At 37.8% G+C, this 25,782-nt stretch overlaps 1 protein-coding gene across 2 annotated transcripts in view; it reads left to right on the top strand.

Moving 5' to 3' along the window:
• Positions 1-25,148, top strand: part of LOC101969943 (uncharacterized) — a 49,650-nt gene extending 24,502 nt beyond the window's left edge. The window contains exons 2-5 of one of the 2 annotated variants that reach the window (XM_078039536.1): positions 6,540-6,586; positions 16,308-16,389; positions 23,866-23,935; positions 24,868-25,148. In XM_078039536.1, coding sequence (XP_077895662.1) covers positions 6,540-6,586; positions 16,308-16,389; positions 23,866-23,935; positions 24,868-24,917 — 249 coding nt within the window. In that variant the 3' untranslated portion in view covers positions 24,918-25,148. The other variant, XM_078039535.1, reaches the window with a different exon arrangement.
• Positions 25,149-25,782: the final 634 nt, after the last annotated feature.

The following is a 25,782-nucleotide window of genomic DNA, read 5'->3' on the forward strand; positions in this document are numbered from 1 at the left end:
TAAGGAGAGGGCATTCTAGAGCTGAATGGAACTACTTTGTTTCTGTATGACAGTAGCTCAGCTCCTCCCTGAACTTAATTGGACTGCCTTGACAATCAGGGTGGGGAGGAGGGACAACTACCAACTATCTTGCTTCTCAGTCCCTATCTAGTACTGTTAATACCAAGTGGGAACCAAGGCCCTATAGTCACCAGTGAGTTTAGGAGATAATAAAGAGGTCCAAGGATCTCCCCTGAGCCATGTCCCCCACCCCTTTTTATATTTTATTTAGAGATAGGGTCTCACTGAGTTGCTTAGGGCCTTGCTAAGATGCTAAGGCTGCCTTTAAACTCATGATCCTCCAGCCTCTGCTTCTGAAGCCACTGGTATTACAGGTGTCCACCATCATACCTGGCTATTAAATGCATTTTTGACTTAAAAAGTATTTTCTACTTATGATGGGTTTACTGGGACATAAACCCATCATAAGGTGAGGAGTATCTGAACTCTGAAGTTAAGCTTTTAGTCATTTTTACACTAAGGTGGGTTGTATTTCATCATATAAGGGCTCAGTATTGATGCCTCCTCAGGGTAAATTATTTTAATTTAACTATTTCTGCCTTGTATCATTCAACCCCCATTGTTAAGGGTGGGGATTGAAGTTAAACTCCCCCTGGCTCCTGCCAAAAACCTGGAAAAGGGGGACTAGGAATACTGGTTTCTCTCCTCTGGCACATATTGTTTATGCTTGCTTAGTCTTGTTGACACTGGGTGGGGATGGAGACTCAGCTTGTCACTGAACCCAGTGTCACTATCCCAGCTGGGCAATTTGAACTACGCCTGCTTCCACCTGCCAGGGAATGAAAGATCACAGCTGAAACCTTTTCAGAGGAGTGGAATTTGGGGGATTATCAGTGTTTGACTGGTGTTGGGTGGGTGTTTTCTAAGAGAACTCAGTTTCCCTAAGGTTTAAGAGCTCAAGGAATGATCCACAAAGCCTGGGCCAGATGTAGGGAACATTGAGGCAGCTGGCAGAGAGAACCTGAGTCTCCTGTGTCACACATGTTGAACCTCTCCTCTCCTGTCTTCTCTCAGTCTCTAGCTGTTATTACAGTTTCTGCAGCCTAGTGTTCTGTTTGCATTGAAATGGTTTTATTTTCACCAACCCCATAAAGGTTGACCCAGTTAAGAGAATCAGAACTTGTAGGAGCACAAATGACAGCAGAAGCCAAAGCCTGAGCACATGTTAGTCATGGGCAAAAACAAGGAAGAGATGGGTCAGATGGGGAAGTGGAAAGTGACCAAAAGAAAAAAGTTTTCTTCCAGAAAGACAACCAGCTCTTCAGCCTCGGATTATAAAAGTATCTCACTGCTTAATATGGATCCCCAGGCAGTTTCTTTGGCATGAGTTTTCTTTGTTTGCTTTTAGTTTGTGTGAGACTTTAGAAACCTTGAAGAACATTGGAATCGTTGGAAAATTGGGAGGGCATTCTTTGTGACCCTGAAAGTTAATTTAAAATTTGAAAAATCATACTCTAGGATCCTGAACAGTCAGGATAAGGATTTTGTCCAATCTCTGGTACTATGAGGAGCACTATTGGACCAGATTACACAGTGATAATTAGCCTCTTCCCCATGTTGGAACCCAGAGATGAGCAAAAGTCCTGTATTGGCCAGTGCATCCTTCAGTCCAGAGGAACAGCTTGGGATCCTGGAGCTCTGGTGCTTACTTGAGTTTGCAGTTCAGGAGATAATGAGGAGGGCTGTTTCACTTCTGCTGGCACCAGCTTGTCATGAAGTAACCAACCATGAGTTCACTGCTCAGGGTGCAAGTGAGTCTGCCAGATGTTCTGGGAGATAGAAAGAGGAAAGGCAGCTGAGTCAGGATCAGATGGTGATAACACTGGTTGATGGTTATCTTGATGGAGTCCTGTTTCCCTGAATGTTGAAGTAAAATACCACAGAAGCTCACTGAGGCAAACATGGAGTAGAAAGTAAGCTTTATTTAAAGGATAGTAAGTAGAACCCAAAAGGTGGAGTCTGTGGGATGAGAAAGTCACATCACTTTTATACATCTAGGTTCTCTTTGTTCTTTTGCATTCTTCTTCTTTGTTAATTTCCCCTCATTTTGTATATGTGATTGGGAGTGGCGGCGGGGGGTGGGGGAATGGGAAACAGGTGGGCTGGAGGGGCCAGAGTGGAGTGATGGGGAGGAAAGGGGGCCTAGGGCAAATTAATTAGCAGTTCTCTCTCTCCTCAGGAGTTGTTTTATTAAAATTCTTTAGGAGGGTCAGTGTAGGCTGGCTCTGGGAACATAATCATTTCAGTCTCCCATAGCTCAGTCTTCAACCTTCCAGACCCCAAACTGATTTCTTTAATCTGGCCTAATTTATCTATCTACGCTGACTGCCTATTTTAAATCTGGCTTCAGTGGGAGAAGGAACCTGCAGACAAAGACACCAGAGGTAAGTGAGTATGAACCAGAATGAAATTTCTTATGATTCTGAACCAGAAAAGACAGAATCAGGCAGCAGGCTACTCCATATTTTGAGGCTTTTTCTTACCTGTATAGTGAGAAAGGAAGAGGAGAAGGGTCCATCCAGGCTATGGTGGACACAGTGGGGCTGGGCTGCTCCTGACTTCCCTTTTTATTTCCTACCCTCTGAGTCTTGGTGCTGGAGCTCAGCTCACACTAGACTGAGATTAAGGTTTGCTTTATTCCTTGAAGGAACCCTGAGAAAAATCACCTTCTAAGACCAGAAAATGGACCCAGCTCAGGCCAGAAGGAACAGAGCTAATTAGTTCCCATTAGTGAGCAAAGGGCCTAGCCTCCAGGCCCGAACTTCTTTGAATTTTTCTTACTGAGCATCTTGTGCAGGTACCACCAGGCAGTCCTACAGGTCCCGTCTTGGAAGAATGGTACACAGCTCCCATGGTCCAGAGACCTCAGAGTCCAGCTGTTTTCTGCCACTGAGCAAGTCACTGTCTCTATTAGTGCATGAATGATCCAATTCTCACATTCTGGGATTTTATGATATTGTGTATGTTAATTATGTAGCTTCTTAGTGCCACAAAGAATCTTGGTCTATGGGCAGTACAAACATGTCAGAACCTTCATAGTACATTCTAAAAAAACTAATGACCCACATGTACCATTAGGTCCACAGTCACAAGGAGACAATTCAGTAGGTTCAAAGGGTGTAAAGGGGGTGTTTGTAAGAATTGCATGGAACAGTAAATTTTCAGGAATTTGCTTGTTAGTCTGTTCCAAATAAATTAATTCAGGAAGCATTTCAAAATACTTTTAGAATTTTGATATTGATTAGATGATTTGTAAAAGAATAATGGTATTGTAGACATCTTTATTTTATGAAGTCTACTTTATATTCCTAAGCTTATAGATTTCCACATACTTGTATCATGTACTTTTTGTCAGGATGGTGCCTTCATTGACTTATAATTTGTTTATATTATAAGTATAATATTTGTTACCTGTGAGCCTGAGGTACAGGATACCAGGCAGCATTAGGCAACTGACCCCAGGGCTGATAATCCCAAGAGTCCTCAGGAACATAGCCAGACTGTCCTCTGGTATCTATCCCCAAATATACTGTTATGTAATGTAGTAACCACTGAAGTTTAATATCCTTTTGGATGTAACATTTAATAATAAATATAAACCAAATCCCATAGTTTAAAAATTTTTAAATATTGTATAGATGAATACCAATACCATTTAGCAGTTGAAATGGGGGAAAATTTGTACTTTTTAATTTAGTGCTTGATAAATTCTCAAATTAAATAAATCCCAAACACATAGAATCCCAGGATTCACTTAGATACTCTGAGACCTGTCTTGGGATCACTAGTCACTATACAAGGGACATATTGTTGAGAGCCACAGCCAAAGGGGCCCCAGCAAACTTCCAGCTGCCAGCAAACTTCCAGCTGCCGGCTGATGATTGGCTCACAGTGGCCCCAGCAACATCTAGCTGATTGGCTCCTCTGTGGTGATGTTCATTGGGCTGTTTCCCTGCCCTTCAGACTGCCAGCTGATGAGTGGCTTACAGCGGCCCCAGCAACATCTAGCTGATTGGCTCCTCTACGGAGCTGCTCATTGGGGGGACTTCTTTGGCTCCGCCCACGTAACCCAGCCAATCGACCTCAAGAGCAGGAGGATTGTGGGAGCTTAAGAGGCTGGTGTGGGGGTGAGAGGCTTGTGGAAGCCGGTGGTGGCAGTTGGGCTCTGAGGGTTTTTTTCCCTGAGGAGCTGTTTTGTTTGGTGTTTGTAGTTCTAAAAATAAAGTTAGTTTCTTTTGACAAGTGGCTCCTGAATTGTGCCCAGACAGACTGCGGCAACATATGTCATCTGTGTGTCTGAAATTATCCTCACCTGTAGAAATCTTCTACATGACCCCACATTATAAGGCAGTGTTAGAGGTCACATACTCCAGGGCAAGTATACTGTATCATAGACTTTATCATAGTCATGTGGAAAGCATTTTGAAGCCCTGATGCTTTTAAGTCATTTCATAGATTGTTAGAGTTGGGACACACCTTTGGGGTCAATTAGTCAAACTCTCTTAGTGCTGGGTCACTCCTCAGTACTAGTCCAAAAGTTGATAACAAGTAGTGAGAGCCTTTGAGAATATTTGATGCCAGTATAATTATAAACTCTAGAAGTGATGAAATCCTATGAGCTCCATAACCTGTGGACAGTGCGAGGTTATCCTGGAGTATCAATCTTTTTGCAACTCTCATACAGAGCTGAGTTACAGAGATTCAGCACTCCATTGGGCCAGATATCCATTATGCCTTATCCCACTGTTGGGTTGGCTGGTATGAAAATACACAGCCTCTTCACATAATGCATACAAACACATGGAATAGATAAGGAAAACTAGAAGGTGCAATACATGATTTATAGTGGTTATTTTTTAAAGGTAATAATGTCAGTACTTTCCACTCATGAATAATTTATTATTTTTACAACAAGGGATCAGTGATGAAATACATTTTTATCTTGTGGCTGATATTAAATCCATTTCCCTAATACAATGTGTATATCATCTAGAGGAAAATTCTGTATAATGAATTACAAATGCAGAATCAGCATGTGGATCTATGGAGGTTGAAATAGGCTTGGTAGATGTTAAAAAAAGTAGTGGCAAAAAATGACAAAACCATGGCATTTGCAGGGAAATGGATGGCACTAGAGCAGATTATGCTAAGTGAAACTAGCCAATCCCTAAAAAACAAATGCCAAATGTCTTCTTTGATATAAGGAGAGCAACTAAGAACAGAGTAGGGGGGAAAGCAAGAGAAGAAGATTAACATTGAACAGGGACGAGAGGGGGGAGGGAAAGGGAGAGAGAAGGGAAATTGCATGGAAATGGAAGGAAACCCTCATCGTTATACAAAATTACATATAAGAGGAAGTGAGGGGAAAGGGAAAAAAAGACAAGGGAGAGAAATGAATTACAAAGTAGATGGGGTAGAGAGAGAAGATGGGAGAGGAGAGGTGGGGAGCTGGGATAGTAGAGGATAGGAAAGGCAGCAGAATACAACAGACACTAGTATGGCAGTATGTAAAAACGTGGATGTATAACTGATATGATTCTGCAATCTGTATACGGGGTAAAAATGGAAGTTCATAACCCACTTGAATCAAATGAATGAAATATGATATGTCAAGAGCTATGTAATGTTTTGAACAACTAATAATAATAATAAAATAACCTAGATGCCCTTCAGTAGATGAATGGATAAAGAAAATGTGATATATATACACAATGGAATATTACTGAGCAATAAAAGAGAATAAAATCATGGCATTTGCCATGGATGGAGTTGGAGAATATAATGCAAGTGAAGTTAGCCAATCCCCTAAAACCAAATGCCAAATGTTTTCTCTGATATAAGGAGACTGATTCATAGTGGAGTTGGGAAGGGGAGCATGGGAAGATTAGACAAACTCTAGATAGGGTAAAGGGGAGGGAGAAGAGGGGAAGGGGCAAGGAGGTAAAAAAGATGGTGGAATGAGGTGGACATCATTACCCTAAACAGTTGTATAAAAACAGGAATGGTGTGAACATACTTTGTATACAACCAGAGATATGAAAAATTGTGCTCTATATGTGTAATATGAATTATAATACATTCTTCTGTCATATTTAACAAATTAAAATAAAAATAAATAAATAAAAATTTTTAAAAAGTAGTTGCAATTCTATATATAAATGGTCTGAAGAAGTGATGGGACTCTGTCATTTAATCATAAGATTTTAGTTTATGTCCAGTTAGAGATGAATTATTTCATGTTGCTTTAGGCAATTACCTGAAAAGCCAAAGACTGTGTTTGTCATTTCCCTCCTGCTATTCTCTTTGTCTTTCTTTTTCCATTAAGGAGAATGGTCCAGCAGTAGCTCAGTTCATACTTATTGATCACCTACATCATTTAGTCTAGTCCTTTGTCCATATCAAGCAAAGTTCCTGGAGTAGTTAATGAGCAGCACCACAGATGAGCTTACAATTATTCTGTGTTGTTCTAATTTTCCCAGATGAAGAGGAACTTCTTAAGGAGGAGGCAAAGACCCGGCCCAGTAAGGTAAAATCACTTTTCTTTGTCTAAAATAGAAACGTTGCTTTTGTGAATTCTTTTCCCAGTTGATATCAAATATGAAAAATAAAATGGATCATGTACATTATAGGTTTTAGAGTGTTTACTTAGTAGAAGGAGATAGAGTCTTACCAATTGAATTCCTTATTCAAAAAGGCATAGAAAATTGGCAGTGTCAGGTTGTACACTGTATATTAGGGGGACTATCTTCTGAAGTAAAATTTCCTCTTTAGATTAAGAGTTTTAAAATTTTTCACTCAGAAGTTGACTCGACAGATATATCATCCATGAAGAGCTTTATGTTTTCTATAGGTGCCTGTTATGGTTTGAATCTGGAATATCCCCTGAAAGCTCATGTGTTGAAAACATGATCCCCAATGCCTGAATGTCCAGGGGTGGGGCTTTTGGGAAGTGATTGGATCATAAGGGATATAACCTCATCAGTGGATTAATCCATTTAGTAAAGTTCCTCTACCTTAAAAATTCTAGTTCTGCCTTACCTCTGGGTGCAACCAGTATGATTCATCTGAAGGTACTATAGAAATTCAATAAATAGTTTAAGTCAGGAATAATAATTGTAGGTTATTCAGTAAAAGAAAACTATGAAGAGGTTTAGCAGTTTTTTTTAATGTGAAATTTTTAATTTACCTAGTCAATTGATAGTGCTACAACCACAGAATTTTAGAAAGTGCATTAAAAATCAAGTGTGTTTCATTTAATGGTAGATGACATTTCCAACTAGTATCTAAAATTACCTGATTTCTGAACATTAGTGCTTCAGATCTTTTCTCTGAAACTATGATGCCAGATTATTACCATTAAGTTAGTAAATTTTTTAATCTAGAAGAGGTTTCAATTGATATAAAAATTGGATCAATAATACACTTCATTCCCATGTTCCCTCCTTACACCATGGTCACAAGGTTACCTCCTTTACTAGCATCTTTCATTAATTAGGTACACTTGCTAAATTTTTTTTCTAGTACTAGGGATTAAACTGAGGGCTTCGTACGTGCTAGACAAGAGCTCTACCATTGAGCTGTATCTTCAGTCCTTTTTATTTTTTTTTTATTTTGAGAGCATCTTGTGAAGTTACCCAGGCTGACCTTAAACTTGTACCCTTTTGCCACAGCCTGCCAATTCACTGGGATTACAAGCTTGCACCACCATGCCTGGCCTTTTGCTGTAATTAGTGAACACAAATTGATATATTATTTTTATCTTAAATCCGTAGTTTACATTAAGTTTCCCTCCTGTGTGTATATATTTCTGATTTCAAAATATTCATATTGTCATGTTCACTAAAAATTTCTCGTTCTTTACTAATTAATTGCTTTCTCTTTGCCTAAAAGTCATACCTACAGTTTTGTCTTCTCCAGAATGTCATCTAATTGGAATCATAGATCATGTAGCTTTTTCACATTAACTTGTTTCACTAATTAAATTAGTATTTATTTAAGGTTTCTTTGTGTCTTTGTCATCACATGAGAACTCACTTTTTTAAATAGGCCAATATTCTACTGTACAAATGAACTAAAAGATGCCTATCCATTCATCTCTTGAGGGGTATCATGTTTGCTTCCAGTTTGGGTGACTAGGTAAGGCTGCTGTGCCTATTCTTAAAAATTTTTGTGTGGATAAAATTTTTCATCTCAATTGGATAAATGCTTAGAAGCATAGATGTTGGATGATATGGTTAACAGATATTTTGATTAATAAGAATTTGGAAGGTTTCACCGATGAAATCATATGGCCTTGGAATGTTATTAATATTGATTCAGTTTATTTAATAAGTATAGGCTAATTCAGATTATTTCCTCTATGAGCTTTGAAATATTAAGTCCTTTAAGGAATTACACATTTCATCTGTTTATCAAACTGTGGAATAAAGTAGTTTGTATTATGTCTTTTTCTTAAACTTTAATTAAAGGCTAGGTGACATATAACCTAATTATGGGCATGGATTGGCCATGTAAGAACTGGAACAATAATTTCAAGGATTTGTAGTATAGAGGAAAATAATCATATCCTTTTTTATGCTTTCAATATCCATGGGGTCAGTAATTCTGGCCTCTCTTTCATTTATTTGAGTAATTTAAATTTGTTCTCTCTTTTTTAGCTTGGAAAGCCTGGGTAAAGTTTCTCAATTGTATTGATCCTCTCAAAGAATCAGATTTTAGTTTCATTGCTTTTCTAATAATTTTTAAAAATTTCATAGACTTTTAAAAATTGTATTTCATTTTTATTGATTTATTTTAATTGGCGCATTATACTTACACATAAAAGTGGAAATCATTGTGATATATTCATACATGTACATGCCATAGTTTGGTTAATTTTATCAGTATTACTTCCCTTTCCTGTCCCCCCTCATTCCCTTTTCACTACTCCATTGTTCTTTCTCTTATTTTTATGAGATCCCAACTTATTTTAATTACTTATTTCTCTCTAGCTTCCACGTATAAGAGAAAACATGCAACTTTTAACTTTCTGAGTATGGTTTATTTCACTCAGCAAGATGTTCTCCAGTTCTATTCATTTACCAGAAAATGACATGATTTTATTTTTCCTTATGACCACAATAAAACTCCATTGTGTATATTACCACATTTTCTTTATCCAGTTATCTATTGGGGGACAACTAGGATGATTTTATATCTTGGCTATTATGAATTGTGCTTATATAAACATTGACATGCATGTATAATTATAATGTGATGATTTTGTAACTATAGCTCTATAGTATAATTTGACATATCTGGTCTTGAAATGCTTCCTGCATCTTTCTTTCTTTTTTTTTTTTTCAGTACCAGGGATTGAACTCAGGGGCACTTGACCAAGCCCTATTTTGTATTTTCATTTAAAGACAGGGTCTCACTGAGCTGCTTAGCACCTTGCTTTTGTTGAAACTAGCTTTGAACTCACGATCCTCTTGCCTCAGCCTCCTGAGCCACTGGGATTACAAGCATGCACCACTGCACCCGGTTCCTGTATCATATACTTTTTTAGTTGTAGGCGAATACAATACCTTTATTTATTTATTTATTTATCTATCTATCTATCTATCTATTTATTTATTTATGTTTATGTTGTGCTGAGAATCAAACCCAGTACCTCACACATGCTAATGAGTGCTTCACCACTGAGCCACAACCCCAACCCTCATGTTTCATATGGCTCAGTATTATTTTTGGTATTCTGGGTCTTTTCTTCCACAGGAATTTTAGGGCTGTTTTTTGTTTGTTTGTTTGTTTAGTTCTGTAAAGAATGTCATTGGAATTTTTTTAATATCTTTATTTTATTTATTTATTTTTATGTGGTGTTGAGGATCAACCCAGTTCTTTACACATACTAGGCTGAGCCACAACCCCAGCCTCTGTCATTGGAATGTTGATGGGGATTGCATTAAATCTGTATATTGATTTTGGTAATATGGCCATTTTGACAATATTAAGTCTACCTATTCAAGAACATGGGAAGTCTTTCCATCTTTTAAGGTTATCTTCAATTTCTTTTTTCAGTTTTCTATAATTTTCACTGTAGTGGTCTTTCACCTGAATTCCTTCATTAGATTTATTCTTAAGGTTTTTTTTTTTTTTAAGCTGTTGTAACTGGATGTTTTCCTGATTTATTTCTCAGCAAATTCATTATTGGAATATAGGAAAGCTTTTTATTTTCCTTTGTTGATCATGTATCCTGCTAGTTTGCTGAGTTTATCAGCTCTAGAAGATTTTGATGGAGAATTTTGGGTCTTCTAAGTATAGAATCATGTCATCAAACAGATTATTTGATTTCTTCTTTTACTATTTTTATCCTTTTAATTTCTTTCTCTTGCCTGATTTCTCTGGCTAGACTTTCAATGACTATATTGAATAGGAGTAGTGATAGTGGGCAATCTTCTCTTATTCCTGATTTTAGAGAAATTCTTTTTTTCTTTTTTCTCCATTCAGTATGATATTGGCTGTGGGTTTGTCACATATAGCCTTTATGACAGTGTAAGCTTCTATCCCTGTTTTTTTCTAGGGTTTTTAACATGAATGGCTGCTGAATGTTGTCAAAGTTTTTTTTTTTTTCCCTGCAACTATTAAGGTGATCATGTGATTTTGTCATGGATTCTGTTTTCGTGATGAATTACATTTATTGATTTATGTATGTTGAACCAACTATGATCACTAGGATGAATGCAACTTGATCATGATGTAAGTCTTCTTAATGGGTCTTTGAATACATATTGCTAATATTTGATTAAGGATTTTTGTATCCAGGTTCATCAGAGATATTGATCTATAGGTTTTCTTCCTTGATGTACCTTTAAAACGCTTTAATACCAGGGTGATACTGGTTTCATAGACTGAGTTTGGGAATCTTCCCTTCCTTTCTATTTCATGGAGTAATTTCAGGAGGATTGGTGTTAGTTCTTCATTAAAGGTCTGGTATAACTCAGCTAAGAATTCATCTATTCCTTGGCTTTTCTTTGTTGAGAGGCTTTTTATCACTGCTTCAATCTTGTTGATTGATATTGGTCTTATTAGGTTCTCTATATCCTCTAGGTTCAATTTGGGTAGGATATGTGAGTCTAGAAATTTGTCAGTGTGTTCTATATTTTCTGATTTATAGAAATGTAAGTTTTCAAAATATGCCCTAACTATACTCTGAATTTCAGAAATGTCTGTGGTGATATACCCTTTCTCATCTCTAATTTTGTTGATTTTTGTTCTGATTGTTTTTTATTTTTATTTTTTAATTTTTTGTAATGGGGATCTAACTAGGGGCACTTTAACACTGAGCCACATCCCCAAACCTTTTTAAATTTTTATTTTCAGACTGGTCTCACAAAGTTGCTAGAGTGGCTTTGAATTCAACAATTCTCCTGTCTCAGCCTTCTGAGTTGCTAGGATTACAGGTATGCACAACTTTGCCCCGTGGGTAGTTTGGCTAGGAATTTATCAGTCATGTTTATCTTTTCAAAAAACCAACTCTTCTTTGTATCAACCCTTCTATTTTTTTTTCTCGATTTCATTAATTTCTATTCTACTCACAATTATTTCCCATCTTCTACTAGTTTTGGAATTAGTTTGTTCTTGCTTTTCTAGGGCTTGAGATGTAGCATAAGATGGTATATTTATGATATTTTGTGATCTTTCTGTTTTTCTTTTTTTTTTTTTTTAATGTGAATACTTAATGCCATAAACTTTCCTCTTAGTACCACTTCTATAATGTTCCAGAGATTTTGGTATGTAGTATTGCTGTTCTTGTTTAGTTCTAGGGATTTTTTTTCTCCATTCATTTTTTTCTATGATCCAGCCCTCATAAATTTAAAAGAGTATAGTTTGCTTTCCATGTGTTTATGTGGTTTCTGGAAGTATTCTTGTTGTTGATTTTAATTTTAATCCATTATGATATGATAAGATGCATAGGATAGTATCAGTTTTACTGTATTTGCTAAGACTTGCTTCATGTCCTAAAACGTGGTCTATTTTTGAAAGTGTTCCATTAATTGCTGAGAAGAGAGTGTTGTTGTTGGGCGACATATTATGCAGATGTTTGTTAGGTCCATTTGATTTATGGTATCATTTAGATCAAAATTGTCTTTATTGATTTTATGTCTGGGTGATCTTTCTCTTGTTGAAAAGGTATGTTGAAATCACCCAATATTTTTATATTGAGACTGAAAGTCAAGAAATGTTTTATATAATAAGGTGTACTAACATTTGGGGCATAAATATTGATCATTGTATCTTTTATTGTTTTTTTAACATAGTGAACTTCCTTGTCTCTTCTGATTAATTTTTGCTTATATGACAAACCTTCTTTGTCATACATGAGAATAGCTATTCCTGCTAGTTTTCAGACTCAATTTTCATAGAATATCTCTTTGTATCCTTTTACTTTCACTCCATAGACATCTTTGTCTTGAAGATGTGACTCTTGCAAACAGCCTGTGATTGGGTTTTCTTCTTTAATTCATTCTAATATATATATTGATTTAAAAAAATAAATAACAGCAGAATGCATTATAATTCTTATTACACATATTACGCATATACAGTACAATTTTTCCTATCTCTGGTTGTATATAAAGTATGTTGACACCACCAATTCATGTCTTCATACATGTACTTTGGAGCCAGTCTATATTTTTTAAGTAGAGGTTGAGACCACTTATATTCAAAGTTATTCTGGACAGATGTTTATTATTTCCAGTTATTTTGATTTGTTTCATAGATTTAATTTGTTTTAATTTTCATTTACTTAATTGGGAGCTTCAAGTTTTAATTTTTCTTACTTCTAGACTGTTAACCCTTTGTTGTTAAAAATATTGTTTAGGGGCTGGGGCTGTGCCTCAGTGTTAAGAGCACCTGCATAGCATATGGAGGTATTAGGTTTGATCCTCAGCACCACATAAAAATAAATAAACCAAATGAAGGTATAAAAAAAATATTGTTTTAGGATAAAGACCTTATCCCTTCCCTCAGCCCAGGCTGAGCACTGCATTCCATAAGACCCCAGCGTGCACAGTAGTGTGCTCTGCCAGTGCCACAAACCAAATATATAAAAACACTTCTGTCTTTTTTCAATGAATCCCAATAATTTCTACTTCAAGTTTTCATTTCTAAAGAAAAATAATCCAGTCAAACACTGGGATTTCTCTAGCCTCTCTGGTATGAAAATTACATTGTGTAGTTTACCATCTCTTCCCCCTGCTTTCCATCTACACCTCTGGGGCTACTATGGAGATCATTCACTTGCACAGGAAGTTTTCCACACTGCTGAATGGAGCCTTCTCTGGATGGCCCTTGTTCATGGGTTCATGCTGTCCTTGGAGGAAATATCCTACGTTTTATCCCTCAGGTAAGACAGGTTCTAACGATTTAGGGCCCATTAACAGGTAGAACCAACCTGTAGCATTATGTAGTATTATACATGAGACCCCTCTGCTGAGTGCACTTGCAGGTCTGCTCACTAGAGTTGTTAAGACAGTAAGGCTGAGAAATTGTGACCTCACCGCAGAACTGGATACACTTTGAGTGACTGTAATGGTTTGAATGTGACCTCCAAGTTTCCTGTGTTGGAATTGTAATCCTCATTGTAAGAGAGTTAATAAGTGGTATCTTTGAGAGGTAATTCAGTCATGAGGTCTGTCTCCTTTTTTGTGGGAGTGGGTTTTTAATTTTGAGAATTTTTTTTTAATAAAGGCAAATTCCGCCCTTTGTTGGTTTCTCTTGCCCTCTCACTTTTTGCCATGGGATAATACAGCAAGAAGTCTAATCAATTGCCAGTACCTCTAGAAAAGAAAAATAAATGCCTTTTCTTTATGAGTTATCCAGTTTTTGCTATTTTGTTACAGAAACACAGAACAGACTGAAACAGAGACCTAAGGCAAAATGAAAATTTGAATAGCCCTATGAAAAAAAGCACAGAAAAAGGATAGTTACATATAATGAATCATGATCTTTTTTTTATTATTATTTATACAGCACAATGTAATTGATAAAGATACACGAGGAACAACACAGATTTAACCTTACAAATAAATTTTTTTGGTGTCATCCATTTATAGTACAACACTTCATCAATAGCTTGATAAATCCTATGGTGTTTCTAGCTAACTTTTGCATAAATTTACTGGTTGTATCATGATAGCATGTAGTTTTAGCAAGTAAATATTCAACTAATATACTTGAAAACAGTTTCTGTAACTGTGGGCAAATGTATGATGTGACATAATGTTAATAATTTATTACTCTGAGGACAATGTTTTTGTGTTTCAAGCATAAGTGGAACTACATAGGGTATTTCCCAGAATGCAGATTCCATTTCCAGAACTTCCTCATCTTGCATCACTGAAACTTTGTACCCTTTTGCCGGCAGCTCCCCATTTTTCCAAGGCCCACACCCATGGTAACCACTGTCTGCCTCTGGGAGTTCAGCTGGTTTAGATTTCAGATGAAAATGAGATCATGTAGCATTTCTTTCTATGTCCCCTTATTTCCTTTGGCATACTGTCCTATATGTTCATAAACCTTGTTGCAAATGATCTTTTTAATGTTTTTAGTTGTAGGTGGACATAGTAACTTTATTTTATTTGTTTATTTTTTTTAATGCAGTACTGAAGATCCAAACCAGTGCCTCACATATGCTAGGCAAGTGCTATACCACTGAGCCACAACCCCAGCCCTGGCTGACATCTTTTTATTTGTGGGCTCAATATATAAAAATCTGTAATGAAAACTGAAGATTACTTTTTCAGAATTTATTTCCAAAATATGTAAAATTAACATGAGTAAAAATTTAAGAACAAGCTTTGGGGATCCTGTGACATACACAAGGCATCATACATCATGCCTGAAAAGAGCAAAACCCATTTGCCAACAGAGTTGTAGGCCTGGTTTCACATGAACATGCACATGCATATTTGTAGATATAAGGATTTAAGAGAAACAAACACACACACTAACTAAATATTAGCTCTCACAGCTTAAAAAAATCACTTCAAAAATAGTCCCAGAAATAAAGTAAAAATTAATAACTCAAAATCAGATAACTCAAAAGATAAGGATCAAAAGACAAAAATATTTGGTGAGAGAAATAAGCCAGTAGAAACTACTAGTTGATTATTTTACAATGGAACAGATCAATATAAAGAAGAAATATAGGTCTGGGGCTGTGGCTCAGTGGTAGTGCACTTGCCTGGCATGTGCAAGGCACTGGGTTTGATATTAAATACAAAAAAGAAATAGTAATATAAATAATTCAAGAAGAAAATAACTGTACATAGTAGGAAAGAAACTACTACAGGGTTCTGAAAATGGAAGCCGTTTGAAGGAAATAACTGTGGATTTTGGGAACATGGAAGCAGTTGTACCTTTCTAAGACAAGCCTGCTATGGAGGAGCAATAAACAGGTGCAGGATCACAATAAAGAAGGACAGCTACAAAGGAGGTGGTGAGATAGAAGAGTCACTGAAGATTGGGGGAAGTACAAAGCCAGGAATTGGCAGGAAGCGAGATGTCTTTGTTTTGAGCATTTATTGCCCAGACCCGATAGAAAAAAGCTCTGCTAAAAGGAAAAGTTTTGCTGAATCCTGTTGCTCTTAACAATTCATAAAAACAAATTTCATATAAAGTTGGGTGACAGAAAAATATTTATGCCAATTCTATGCACAGGTGTCAGAGGAGAAGAGGGTTTACATGAGTAAGGTCGCTATGAAAGTTCTCAGTCTTAATGAGACTAGGTATAAAGTCCTCAATATCCCAGTGATCATGGAAGATCTTGGCTAAATTTGTTTCCAAGGTCCCTTTTACAGGAACAAACTTCTGTCAACAAAATTCCTAGAAAAAAATTGAAATAAGGAGATGTGAAAAGTGATGAATTGAAAGTTAACATGAAAAATGTTGATACCACTGTTTTTAATTAAGACAAAATGAGGGATATAGGAGTGAAAGAGTAAGAGTAATGGTAGTAAATAAGGTGACAGCTTTATAATAAATACATCAAGTTTTACCTTTGTTTTCCTATGATTTTTTTTAGACAGAAAGTGACTATCATTTAATACTAAAATATCCAACATTGAAAACAAACTTATTTATACAAATTAACCATTATGCATAAAAAAATAAACTCTTATCTAATTGAAACTATGGAGAGGAAGAGTAGGAGATAGCTTCTGTCCTTGTGCCTCTTCTCTGATTGGAACTTCTCATTCTAGGGAAGCCCCAGCTCCTCTGATCCCCAAGATTGCAGATCATTCTCCTCTAATGAGTTGGAATAGAAAGCTGCAACACAAACAGGTATGGCTCACTGGGGAGATACAAGGGAGTAGGCACAGGCTGTGAAGTGTGTTCAGAGCACAGGGTTCCTTGGGCCCTGAATGGTGACTTTGGACAATGACCACCCAGGTCCTATGTACCCACATCCAAAGTGTACATAGCTTGCCTTCTACCTTCTGCTGTGGGTGTTATCCTCGAGGAACTAATTCACCTAGATATTCACTTGGGCACCTTTAGGAGCCAGTGAACCTGATGCAAATGAAAGAAAGGGGAGTTTCTGACACTGACTTTGTAAGATCCAGTCCCACACACTTGGGACCCCTGAGGCACAGAAGTTCTGGTGACATCGGGGAATGGTTCTGGGAATGAAACGGCCCTGCCCCTGTATCCTTGAACTCCTTAGAATCCATCATGTAAACCAACATATTAAATATAGACAATTTGTTGGTTGCTCTTTTGATTTTCCTGATGTACATTCCTATTAAATTTGTCTCTGTTCATTTTAATTGAAATAATTCATTGACTGTGAGTCCATATGGATTTCATCATTTTAGAATAGATTGTATTTTTTAAGTGTCATGAAATCAGGCATGTATATGTTATCCAAAATCAGAAAACAAATGTAAGAAACTTGCAATCTAGCTCCTTTATTCCATGTATGTGCATTTCCTAGAAGTGTTGGTTTTGTTTGAATTTGAAATGTGTATTAAAAAAAAATCACAGAAAAAAAAAACTCTTCCTGAGAATCTCTGTTTAAAAGAGAAATATTGTCATTAGGTGACCCCAGTCCCCAACAGGGATCTACATGGTTTGAGGGTTCCCAGGACTTGACCAAATCCCAGCTGATCTTGAAGATTCTAGTGTTAGCCCACCACACCCTAATTTGCTGTCCTGCTGACACTTAGTAAGATTATCTTCTTGTACAAGAGGCATCCTGGCTCCCTCTCTCCACCTCACATTCTTCCCAGGATGCCTGAAAAGGATGGAAGTCATGGTCACCTTGTAATGTCTCCCCACAACTAGTTATTCACTAGCCATTATCCCTGTTGACTTGAGCAAGAGTAGGTATTTCCTGAAGAATGAGAGTTTGAACAATACTTGTAGCATCTCCACAAAGGACAAATGGAGCAGCACCCTCTGTATTCATGGGCATGTTGGACCTACCACCTGCTATAGCCTCTCTTAGTTGAAGCAGCAATATGAGCTTCAGCCTGGCAGGAATAGAAGGAGGTCATACAATGGTGTCCATTCCCTCAGAGCGTATCCTGGTACCTCCTTTACTTGCACACAGGGATTTTTACCACTCTCCTTCTCCACTTGCATGCTTACACACACATCAGCTACCAGTGCAGTGTTCTTGTACCAAACAGAAAATGTAGGCAAGAAGCAGAGAAGATGTGTGCTTATCTGATTCACCCTCCATAAACTCCCTCCATACTCTCATTGTTTCTTTTCATCTTCAAAACCCCAAAGTCCTGGCTGCTTTCAGTTACTCCAGAAAAAGAGATGATTGTGACATTTGGAAGGAAGACAAAACTGGTGTCTGGAGCTACCCAGAATAAGAACATGTTTGTGTTACACAGAGAAGACCAGACTTTTTCCCATTTCATTTCAGGAGCATGGGTTCCAGCTCTTCTGTCTCCAGCCCAGCTGCTGGTTCGCTATACAGGGTTGCTCAGTATAATTCATTATTGTAGCCTGTGGGTGGGAATAAAGGAGGACGATGGTAATAAAGGAGAGGGAAAGCAGTGAAATTTTACAGACATTAAGGGGTTGTCTGTAGTCATGTGCCCTCAGATGATGTGTGGGTCAATGAAGCACTGCATAGGCAACAGTGAACCCTCACAGGGTGAAGTGATTACACGAGGACAGATTTCTCAGAACCTATCCATAGGAAAGTGACTGACTGAACTGCCTAGGTGAAACCAGCTTGCTCATTAACTACCAAAAGTGGGAAAAAAGAAGATCTAAAAACAGGAGCTCATGAATAAAATGGCAGAGGACAGAGAAGAGTTGTGAGAGAAAGTGAATTACATGCACTTTATCTGTGTGTCTCTAAATCTTCTGGAAAACTGAAGAGAATCTTCTGAGTGCATAGGAATGGTGGAATTGATAAGGTGGCCATGGGAAAGGAAAGGAGAGAGTTAAAGCTGAAGTAGGGACTCAGATCCTGGCTACTGCTGGGTACTCTGTCCCCAATCTCAGGACTCTCATCTCTCTACTCCTCTCCAAGGCCTGGATTGTAACTCTGTTCCTATGATAGAGTACTATCTTGGGCTGGGGCTAGCTCCTTGTGCTTGCCTCGCACATGTGAGGCACAGGGTTCGATCCTCAGCACCACATAAAAATAAATAAAGATATTGTGTCCATCTACAACTAAAATATTAGGGGGGGAAAAGTATTATCCCATTTTATACCCCTTCTGCTTTGTGCAAACTCAGCCTGATGCCCCCACCATACCAAATGTTGTGCCTTGATCTTAGATACTCCAGCCTGATGATCTGTGAAAAATAAATTCCTATTTCTTATTGAGGGTATGATCATTCAAATCCCAGACCTTTGATATTTACTTTGGCAAAGGCAGGAAAAACAATCTTCTGAGACTGGTTTCCTTTATCAAAGAATAAAAGATAGTTACAAATAAAGGACATGGAAATCCTATAGACACAAACCCTCTTATTGCCATGTTATTAAAACATGTACAAATAAGATTCCCATCTATGGTTTTTTTTTATTATTATTATTCTGATTTCATTTTTCTAAGCAGCAGGAGTAACCCCACCTGTTTCTAAGACTGGTCCTTACTGGATCAAACCTTGATTGTTGTTACCTACCTAAAATGTCTTCTCATTTATGGAATGATCAATGCTGTCTACCAGGAAATCTTTGGTAACACAAAGCACATCCATTCCTCCCTATAGCAGTTGAGGTCATGCCAGCTCGCACATACTCCCTGCTTTTATCTTTGGTTCTGAAAAACTTACTGGACTTTGTGGAATCAGCAGCTATGAATAAGGCATTGCAATCAATTGCAAGCCTTCAAGTGGAACTGAAGGACTCACATTTTACCTTCTCACTTCCTCTGGTGCATTATCAAATGTATCAACCTGAATTTCCAGATTTGTTGCAGACACATTGGAGTATATGAGTTTAATGAACAGACCCCAGGACAGGCTCAGAACAGCTGTCTACAAAGTTGTAGGAGTTCTGTGTTTGGGATTGGGTTCTCTGATAAACTTTGTGATTGTGGCATACTTGGTGGCTAGGAAGTTTCTGTGCAAAGGCACAGAATGCCTGGCTGCTGGGAAACTTCCATGGACAAGACATGGGCTGCCTGGCCACAGTAGTAATGTTCTTCACGAGGAAGCTCTGTGTTAAGAGTTTTATCAGTTTTGACCTTGATCTCAGGCACATAACTCCTGGGAATAAAGGAACTTGCTTGCTAGATAATTACAATGTTTCACCAAGCTCTGATGCTCCTGGATTTGCCTGCTTGACAGTAACTTTAGACAATGCGCAAAGCTCCTGATGTTGCATATTGTAGCTGTGAAATGTATCTGCAGAATAAGCAACCTTACTGATACTCCAAACAATAATGTTGTCATGGTACTAAAGACTTAATGTAACCTATTGTTATAAATAAAATTGGCCGCTTGGACAAGCAGCTACTTTCCTGCCTCTGTACCTTGTCTCTGTGTCTCCCCTGATTATTATTCCTTACATGTTCTGTCCTGCATTATGAGCATACATCTATTGAGCTCTTGAAATATGGTTAGTAGAATGAGGTTCTGAAGGTTTCATTTTATTTATATTAATTTAAACACAAATGCCATGTAGTGGTTTATATCTTGGATGGCAAGGACTTGGAGTCCATATATGAGGAAGACATAACCTCCTTTGCCATGGTGTTCCCTTACAGATTTGTTGGCAAGCCTGAATTTATCACTTGTAAAACCCCCAGAACACATGCACAAAGGTCAGGCAAACTGTGAAGCCCTGGGGAAACGATAGGATGAAGTAAACATCCAGGCCTGCACATCTTATCTAGAAGCAGTAAGAGGGGTGGGAAGAAAAATGGCAACAAGATGCTGTCTCCAGGAGCCTACCCTCATCCTGCTGGATCAGAGCTTGGGCAGGCCAATGTCTAAGTTTGGGGCACAAAAGGTAGAACAAGTTGAGGATGGAATCTTCCCACATCTGAGTGAGATTTCCAGTGTGGGGAGTTTTTGTTAGATACTCATGAGAACTAAGATGTACAACTAAGATCTGAGCTCATAGATGGGCAGGAATGAAGACGACAGAGGCTCTTTCCTTTTAGTGACCAAGTACCAGAATATCTCTACATAGGAATGGAAGGACATAGATAGTATTTGGGGCTGACCATGCTAAGGCATGTCAGAGATACTCTGAAAGTAGATGTCCTCTTTACCAAACAAGAGAATGCCAAGGCTGACCCAGACTATACGATCAGCCCCCATCACTATGCTGAGCTCACCATGTACTGGAATCATGCCCTGCCACCAGAATGTGTAGCAGCTGCTTAACTGAGCAAAGTAAGATGCCCTCCAGTTTAAAAATGTTTCTGGGCTAGATTACATTTGTTGTCTGTCTACATAATTTCTGATTTTCAGGAAACTCCCAGAAGCAATGAAAGTGGAAACTGGTTGCTGTTTATCCCTATGGAACCTCTGTCTCAGAAACAGCCCTAATTCCAGCCCCCTCAACTTGGGCCACAAAAGTGGGCACTTGACTGCTTTACTCTGTCTCTAATCAATTTACATTGGTTTAACTGCCAAGGTCAGAGTCATGACTATGTTACACAGGGAGATACAGAAGGCATGGAATTCCTATCTCCAGGCTTTTAGGAGACAGGTAAACAGTGCTCACATCACTCTTGAGGGCCACATCTTGTCATTCCATTCAGAAAGGGCCTACATATCCTTAGCTTGCTGACTTCATGATGTTGATCAGCAACCTTGAAATCTACCTCCCATCCCATGGTTTAATCTTCCTCCTGGAGCCCTAACTATTGTTCCTCTTCAGGTCAATCCAAGCTTTGCCACGCCCTCTCTCATTGGGCTTACTGGACAGCATTCCATGAATTCCTGGAGTTCCAGTGTTGGTAACAGAATTTTATTTCAGATTGCACAAAAAGAGATCACCTACAGAACCATTGGGCAACTCAGACTTAGAGATAAAAAGATTTTTAGGACAGTGTTGTCTTAAGCACACGGTTTCTGGGGTAAACAAGTGACCTGCTGTTTATGAGAAAAATACCCAAACCCATGGTGTGATAAAGTTTATTAAAGTGAAATATTGCCACAGAAAGTATGCTGCAGAAGTAAATTCACTTAATAGTTTGGGTCACATTATTATTTTTGACTTAAAAGAATACCTCAACTTGTTTCCTTACAAAGAACTTCAGAAGCAACCAAGAACTGTTTAAATCTTTATGTTCAGTGGGCATATTATGGAGTCTCCTGTCCCCAGGCTGCATTTATCCCTTCCCACTTTTCAGTTGGAAAAAACCCAACCTCTTCTTGGTCTCTTAGAAAGGAAGCCACGTGTCCACCCTGATGCTCAGTCCCTCAAGCCAATACCTTGTTTCTCTATACATGTTACAGTGTTTCTGGCCAGTACACAGAAACTGTGACAAGGATAATTGATCGTGAGATAGACTTTTCACATACACATTGCATTGCCTACTTTTAGCAATGTTATCTGAAGTTCAATATTAGGACTCCACTGTGAAACCTGCAGCAAATTTTCTTCATGGGCTCTTCCTGCCTCATATTCCTATTTTTAGTGGGTGAACTACATGGTTATACCAGGGGCTCACAGCAAATGAACTGCACTGCCCATTATTCCATTCCTAAGATGGATTATGGGAATTAATTGTAAGGCTTTTTCTAGGAAAAGTTTGTGAATAAGTATGAAGCATGAAGTACCATGGGCAATTAAATGCCATGAGGTGAGAGTGACAGATGAAATTTATCATAAATAATCATTACTAGTTCATTAACAGAGATTATGAAAGTTTTGTCAGTTTAGGGCCTTGTGATTGCACTCTTGGGTGTTGGGGTTATTTCATTAAAATACATGTGACTTTCATAGATCTCTACACATATACAGTTTATAATTTAAAAATCTCTATATACATTCATGTTGCAACAATGATGCAATATTCTTAAAAATTGAGAATATTGGCACTAGCATTGGGGGAATGTCTACTGAAAGGCACAAAAACTCAGTCACAGGGACACTCAGAATCACACCATATGGATGTACATAGAGTTGACTCCCACCCCCATGCACACATCCTCACACCACCTAAAGGGAACACAGACATTTTCCAGGGACTATAAAGAATGACTGCTTTTTTGTATCTGAACTATGAATTCCTACCACCCCTACTCCAAACCTCCATTCATAGCAGGAAGCTGGAATCAGTATGGCTCTGCCCACTAGTACCATCTTTCTCATCACCTAGATGATTTACCAGCAGGTAAATGATTCCCTACTACATATGTTTTTTGGTTCATCTTGTATTCACCTGTAATTACAGAGAAGGAATCCCTGTGAGGATCAGGCCATGCTGGTCCCTGTGTGCACAGGCCTTCTATTCAATTGTTGATGTTAGAAAACCACAAGGGAAACAGTGGTTAATCCAAGGGAATGAAAGTCAAAACAGAGTAGACCTCCTCCTGTCAAAAGGCACTAATTTTTCACAGGGGAAGGATGTGTCAGGTCTGTGGTGGTTGACAATTACAAAAGCCTTTTCCAAGGAGGAAAATATGCCTGCTGATGAAAAAGCTTGCTACTCCCCTGTTTGAAAAGATGTTATCATTTTTCAATACTATTTTGAATCAGGTGGCAGTTGGTAACAAATATCCTCTATACTACACATGTTTATATTTTCATATATTAATTTAATTGATATAGAAAAAAAACAAGAAGGCAGCACTTCTATCTCAGATGAAGTCAAGTGACCTTACCAGGTCATTCAGTGGGTTCTCCCTGTCATTGCTGTTACTTGCAAATGACTACAATAAGTCCTCAGAAGAAACTAGGAGGACACAGAGTAACTGTTAGTATATTGACAGTGCTTCTTTTTTTTAATATTTTTTTATTTGTTGGTGGACCTTTATTTTATTTATTCATATGTGGTGCTGAGAATTAAACCCAGTGCCTCACACATGCTAGGTAAGTGTGCTACCACTGAGCCCCAATGCTGCTGCTTTTGAACTGTTCAGAAGCACTTACTTGATGTAGAATATATTGTTAACTGATCATTTTTATAATTTATGAAGAAAGATTTGAAATTTTATTATTTATGAAGAAATATCTGAAAGCTGTAACTCCCCCCAGGGGTATACACATGTGCTAGGGCTCCCTGGCCTGTATGGCTGAGTGATGAATAAAAGTTTGGTAGCCCAGAGTATTAGCACTGGCTCCAGTGACTGGCTTTAAATTTTCCTCTTTCTCTTATAATGTCAGGAACCTGGGTCATTCCTCACTGCATCATCTCTATTTAAGGATGTAAACCTAAACCTCAGATTCTGCTATGGTGAGTACTGAATGAGTATATCGATTCATGTAATGTGTGCAGTGGTATGTTTTTTTTTTTTTTGTATGTTTGTTTGTTTTTTGTTAATTTTTTTTCTATGCATATGGAAACATATTGTCTGGGGAAATACACACACACACACACACACACAAATTGAGAATCACTACACAAGGATTTACTCATAGATATCTCCCAATCCTCCTGCACACAAACCCACACCACTAAAATGATATAGCTCCTTGTGCAGTCTGTAGATGATTATCATAATTCTTCTATGGGTTGAGTTTCCTTCACAAACCCTAATCCTCTTTCCAGAATATTCTGGCATCAGGATGGCTTGAGAAAACCTGGAAGAAAGTCTTGCCTTTCTCAGCACTTAGATATTTGTTTAGTAATGCAATAAGTTGAGAATATGTAGTTTTTATTTGCTCCTGAGTCCATCTGTATTTAGGAATGTAGAACACTTTTAAGGATCACGTCATGCCACTTCCTGTTTACATAGAGCTTTTATTCACCATGGTGATGTGAGAAAGCTGGATATGAAACAGTGATCTAGGAAATGGCCACAAAATAAAGCCCAGATGGTACTTGCACAAAAGACATGATCTTTGCATGGAAGAATTCTCAAGTTTCTTCTGGTTGGCATGTACAAAATTTCTTATTAGCCAGAAAAGCATTTACTGAGGGAAATTCTCACTACCATGCAGTCTATAATGGAAGCCATCTTACATAAATGCCATCTGGAGTCAGGTAATAGTTGCTAATATACTGGTCATTGACATTCCTTAGCAAAGAAAATTGTTTAGGTCATCTGTATTGTACTTAATCAGATTTTTGTGTCTGAAGTTGATTGAAAAAAAAAAAAATTGTCTATAAGGAAACCTTACCTTGCTAATAGTTTGTGACTCCTCTTTTACCTTGGAACTTGCTAGATCCTCCACCAGGACCTCCACAGGAGCTACAAGAACACAGAATGGACTGAGTACATTGGAGTGTGTTAAGGATGACTCAAGGAACTTTCTTGGTATGGAGTAATGGTTGATTAACAACAGAGACTGAGTTTCTGCTGGAATGTGATCCTTACTGGGTGAAGGGAGGAAATAGAGTGGAATGGGAATGAACAGAGCCCTGGCTTTGTAGTGTACTATGACTAATCAATCCAAAATAGTTCACTTACAAATAGGTTCATGCTGAAATGCACTATATAATTAAATGTTGATGTCTTGTCATTCTTCCTATCTATTCTGAAAGCCATGTAACTCCTTACTTATCTCTAAATTTTGTGAAAATATTTGGCCTCTGTGCATCTACATCTGCTGGAGTGCATTGATCTTATTTTTTTTTATATTTATTTTTCAGTTTTTGGCGGACACATCTTTGTTTGTATGTGGTGCTGAGGATCGAACCCGGGCCGCACACATGCCAGGCGAGTGTGCTACTGCTTGAGCCACATCCCCAGCCCTGCATTGATCTTATATTTGATATGACTTAAAAAGTTTTTTTCTGGTTAAATATACACAATTTAATCTTTTTTTAAAAAAATGTCAATGAAACTTCATTTATCTATTTATTTATTTATATAAGATGCTGAGAATCAAACCCAGTGCATTTTAATCACTTGAAAGTATGAATATATTTTCAGTGGCATTGAGTCCTGAAAACTTTCTACATAATCAGCAGTAAAACAAAGATATCTACTTTCCTTATTGCTATTAATCACTGGAATGAAAATTCTAGTTGGAGCAATTAGAAAAGAACCATTTTAAAAAGCATTCAATTCTGATGGGAGACAATGAGGTTATTTCTATTCACAAAGGACATGATACCATGCATCAAAATTCCCAGAG

This window comes from Ictidomys tridecemlineatus, chromosome 2, assembly GCF_052094955.1.
Source record: "Ictidomys tridecemlineatus isolate mIctTri1 chromosome 2, mIctTri1.hap1, whole genome shotgun sequence".
NCBI classification, from domain to species: domain Eukaryota; kingdom Metazoa; phylum Chordata; class Mammalia; order Rodentia; family Sciuridae; genus Ictidomys; species Ictidomys tridecemlineatus.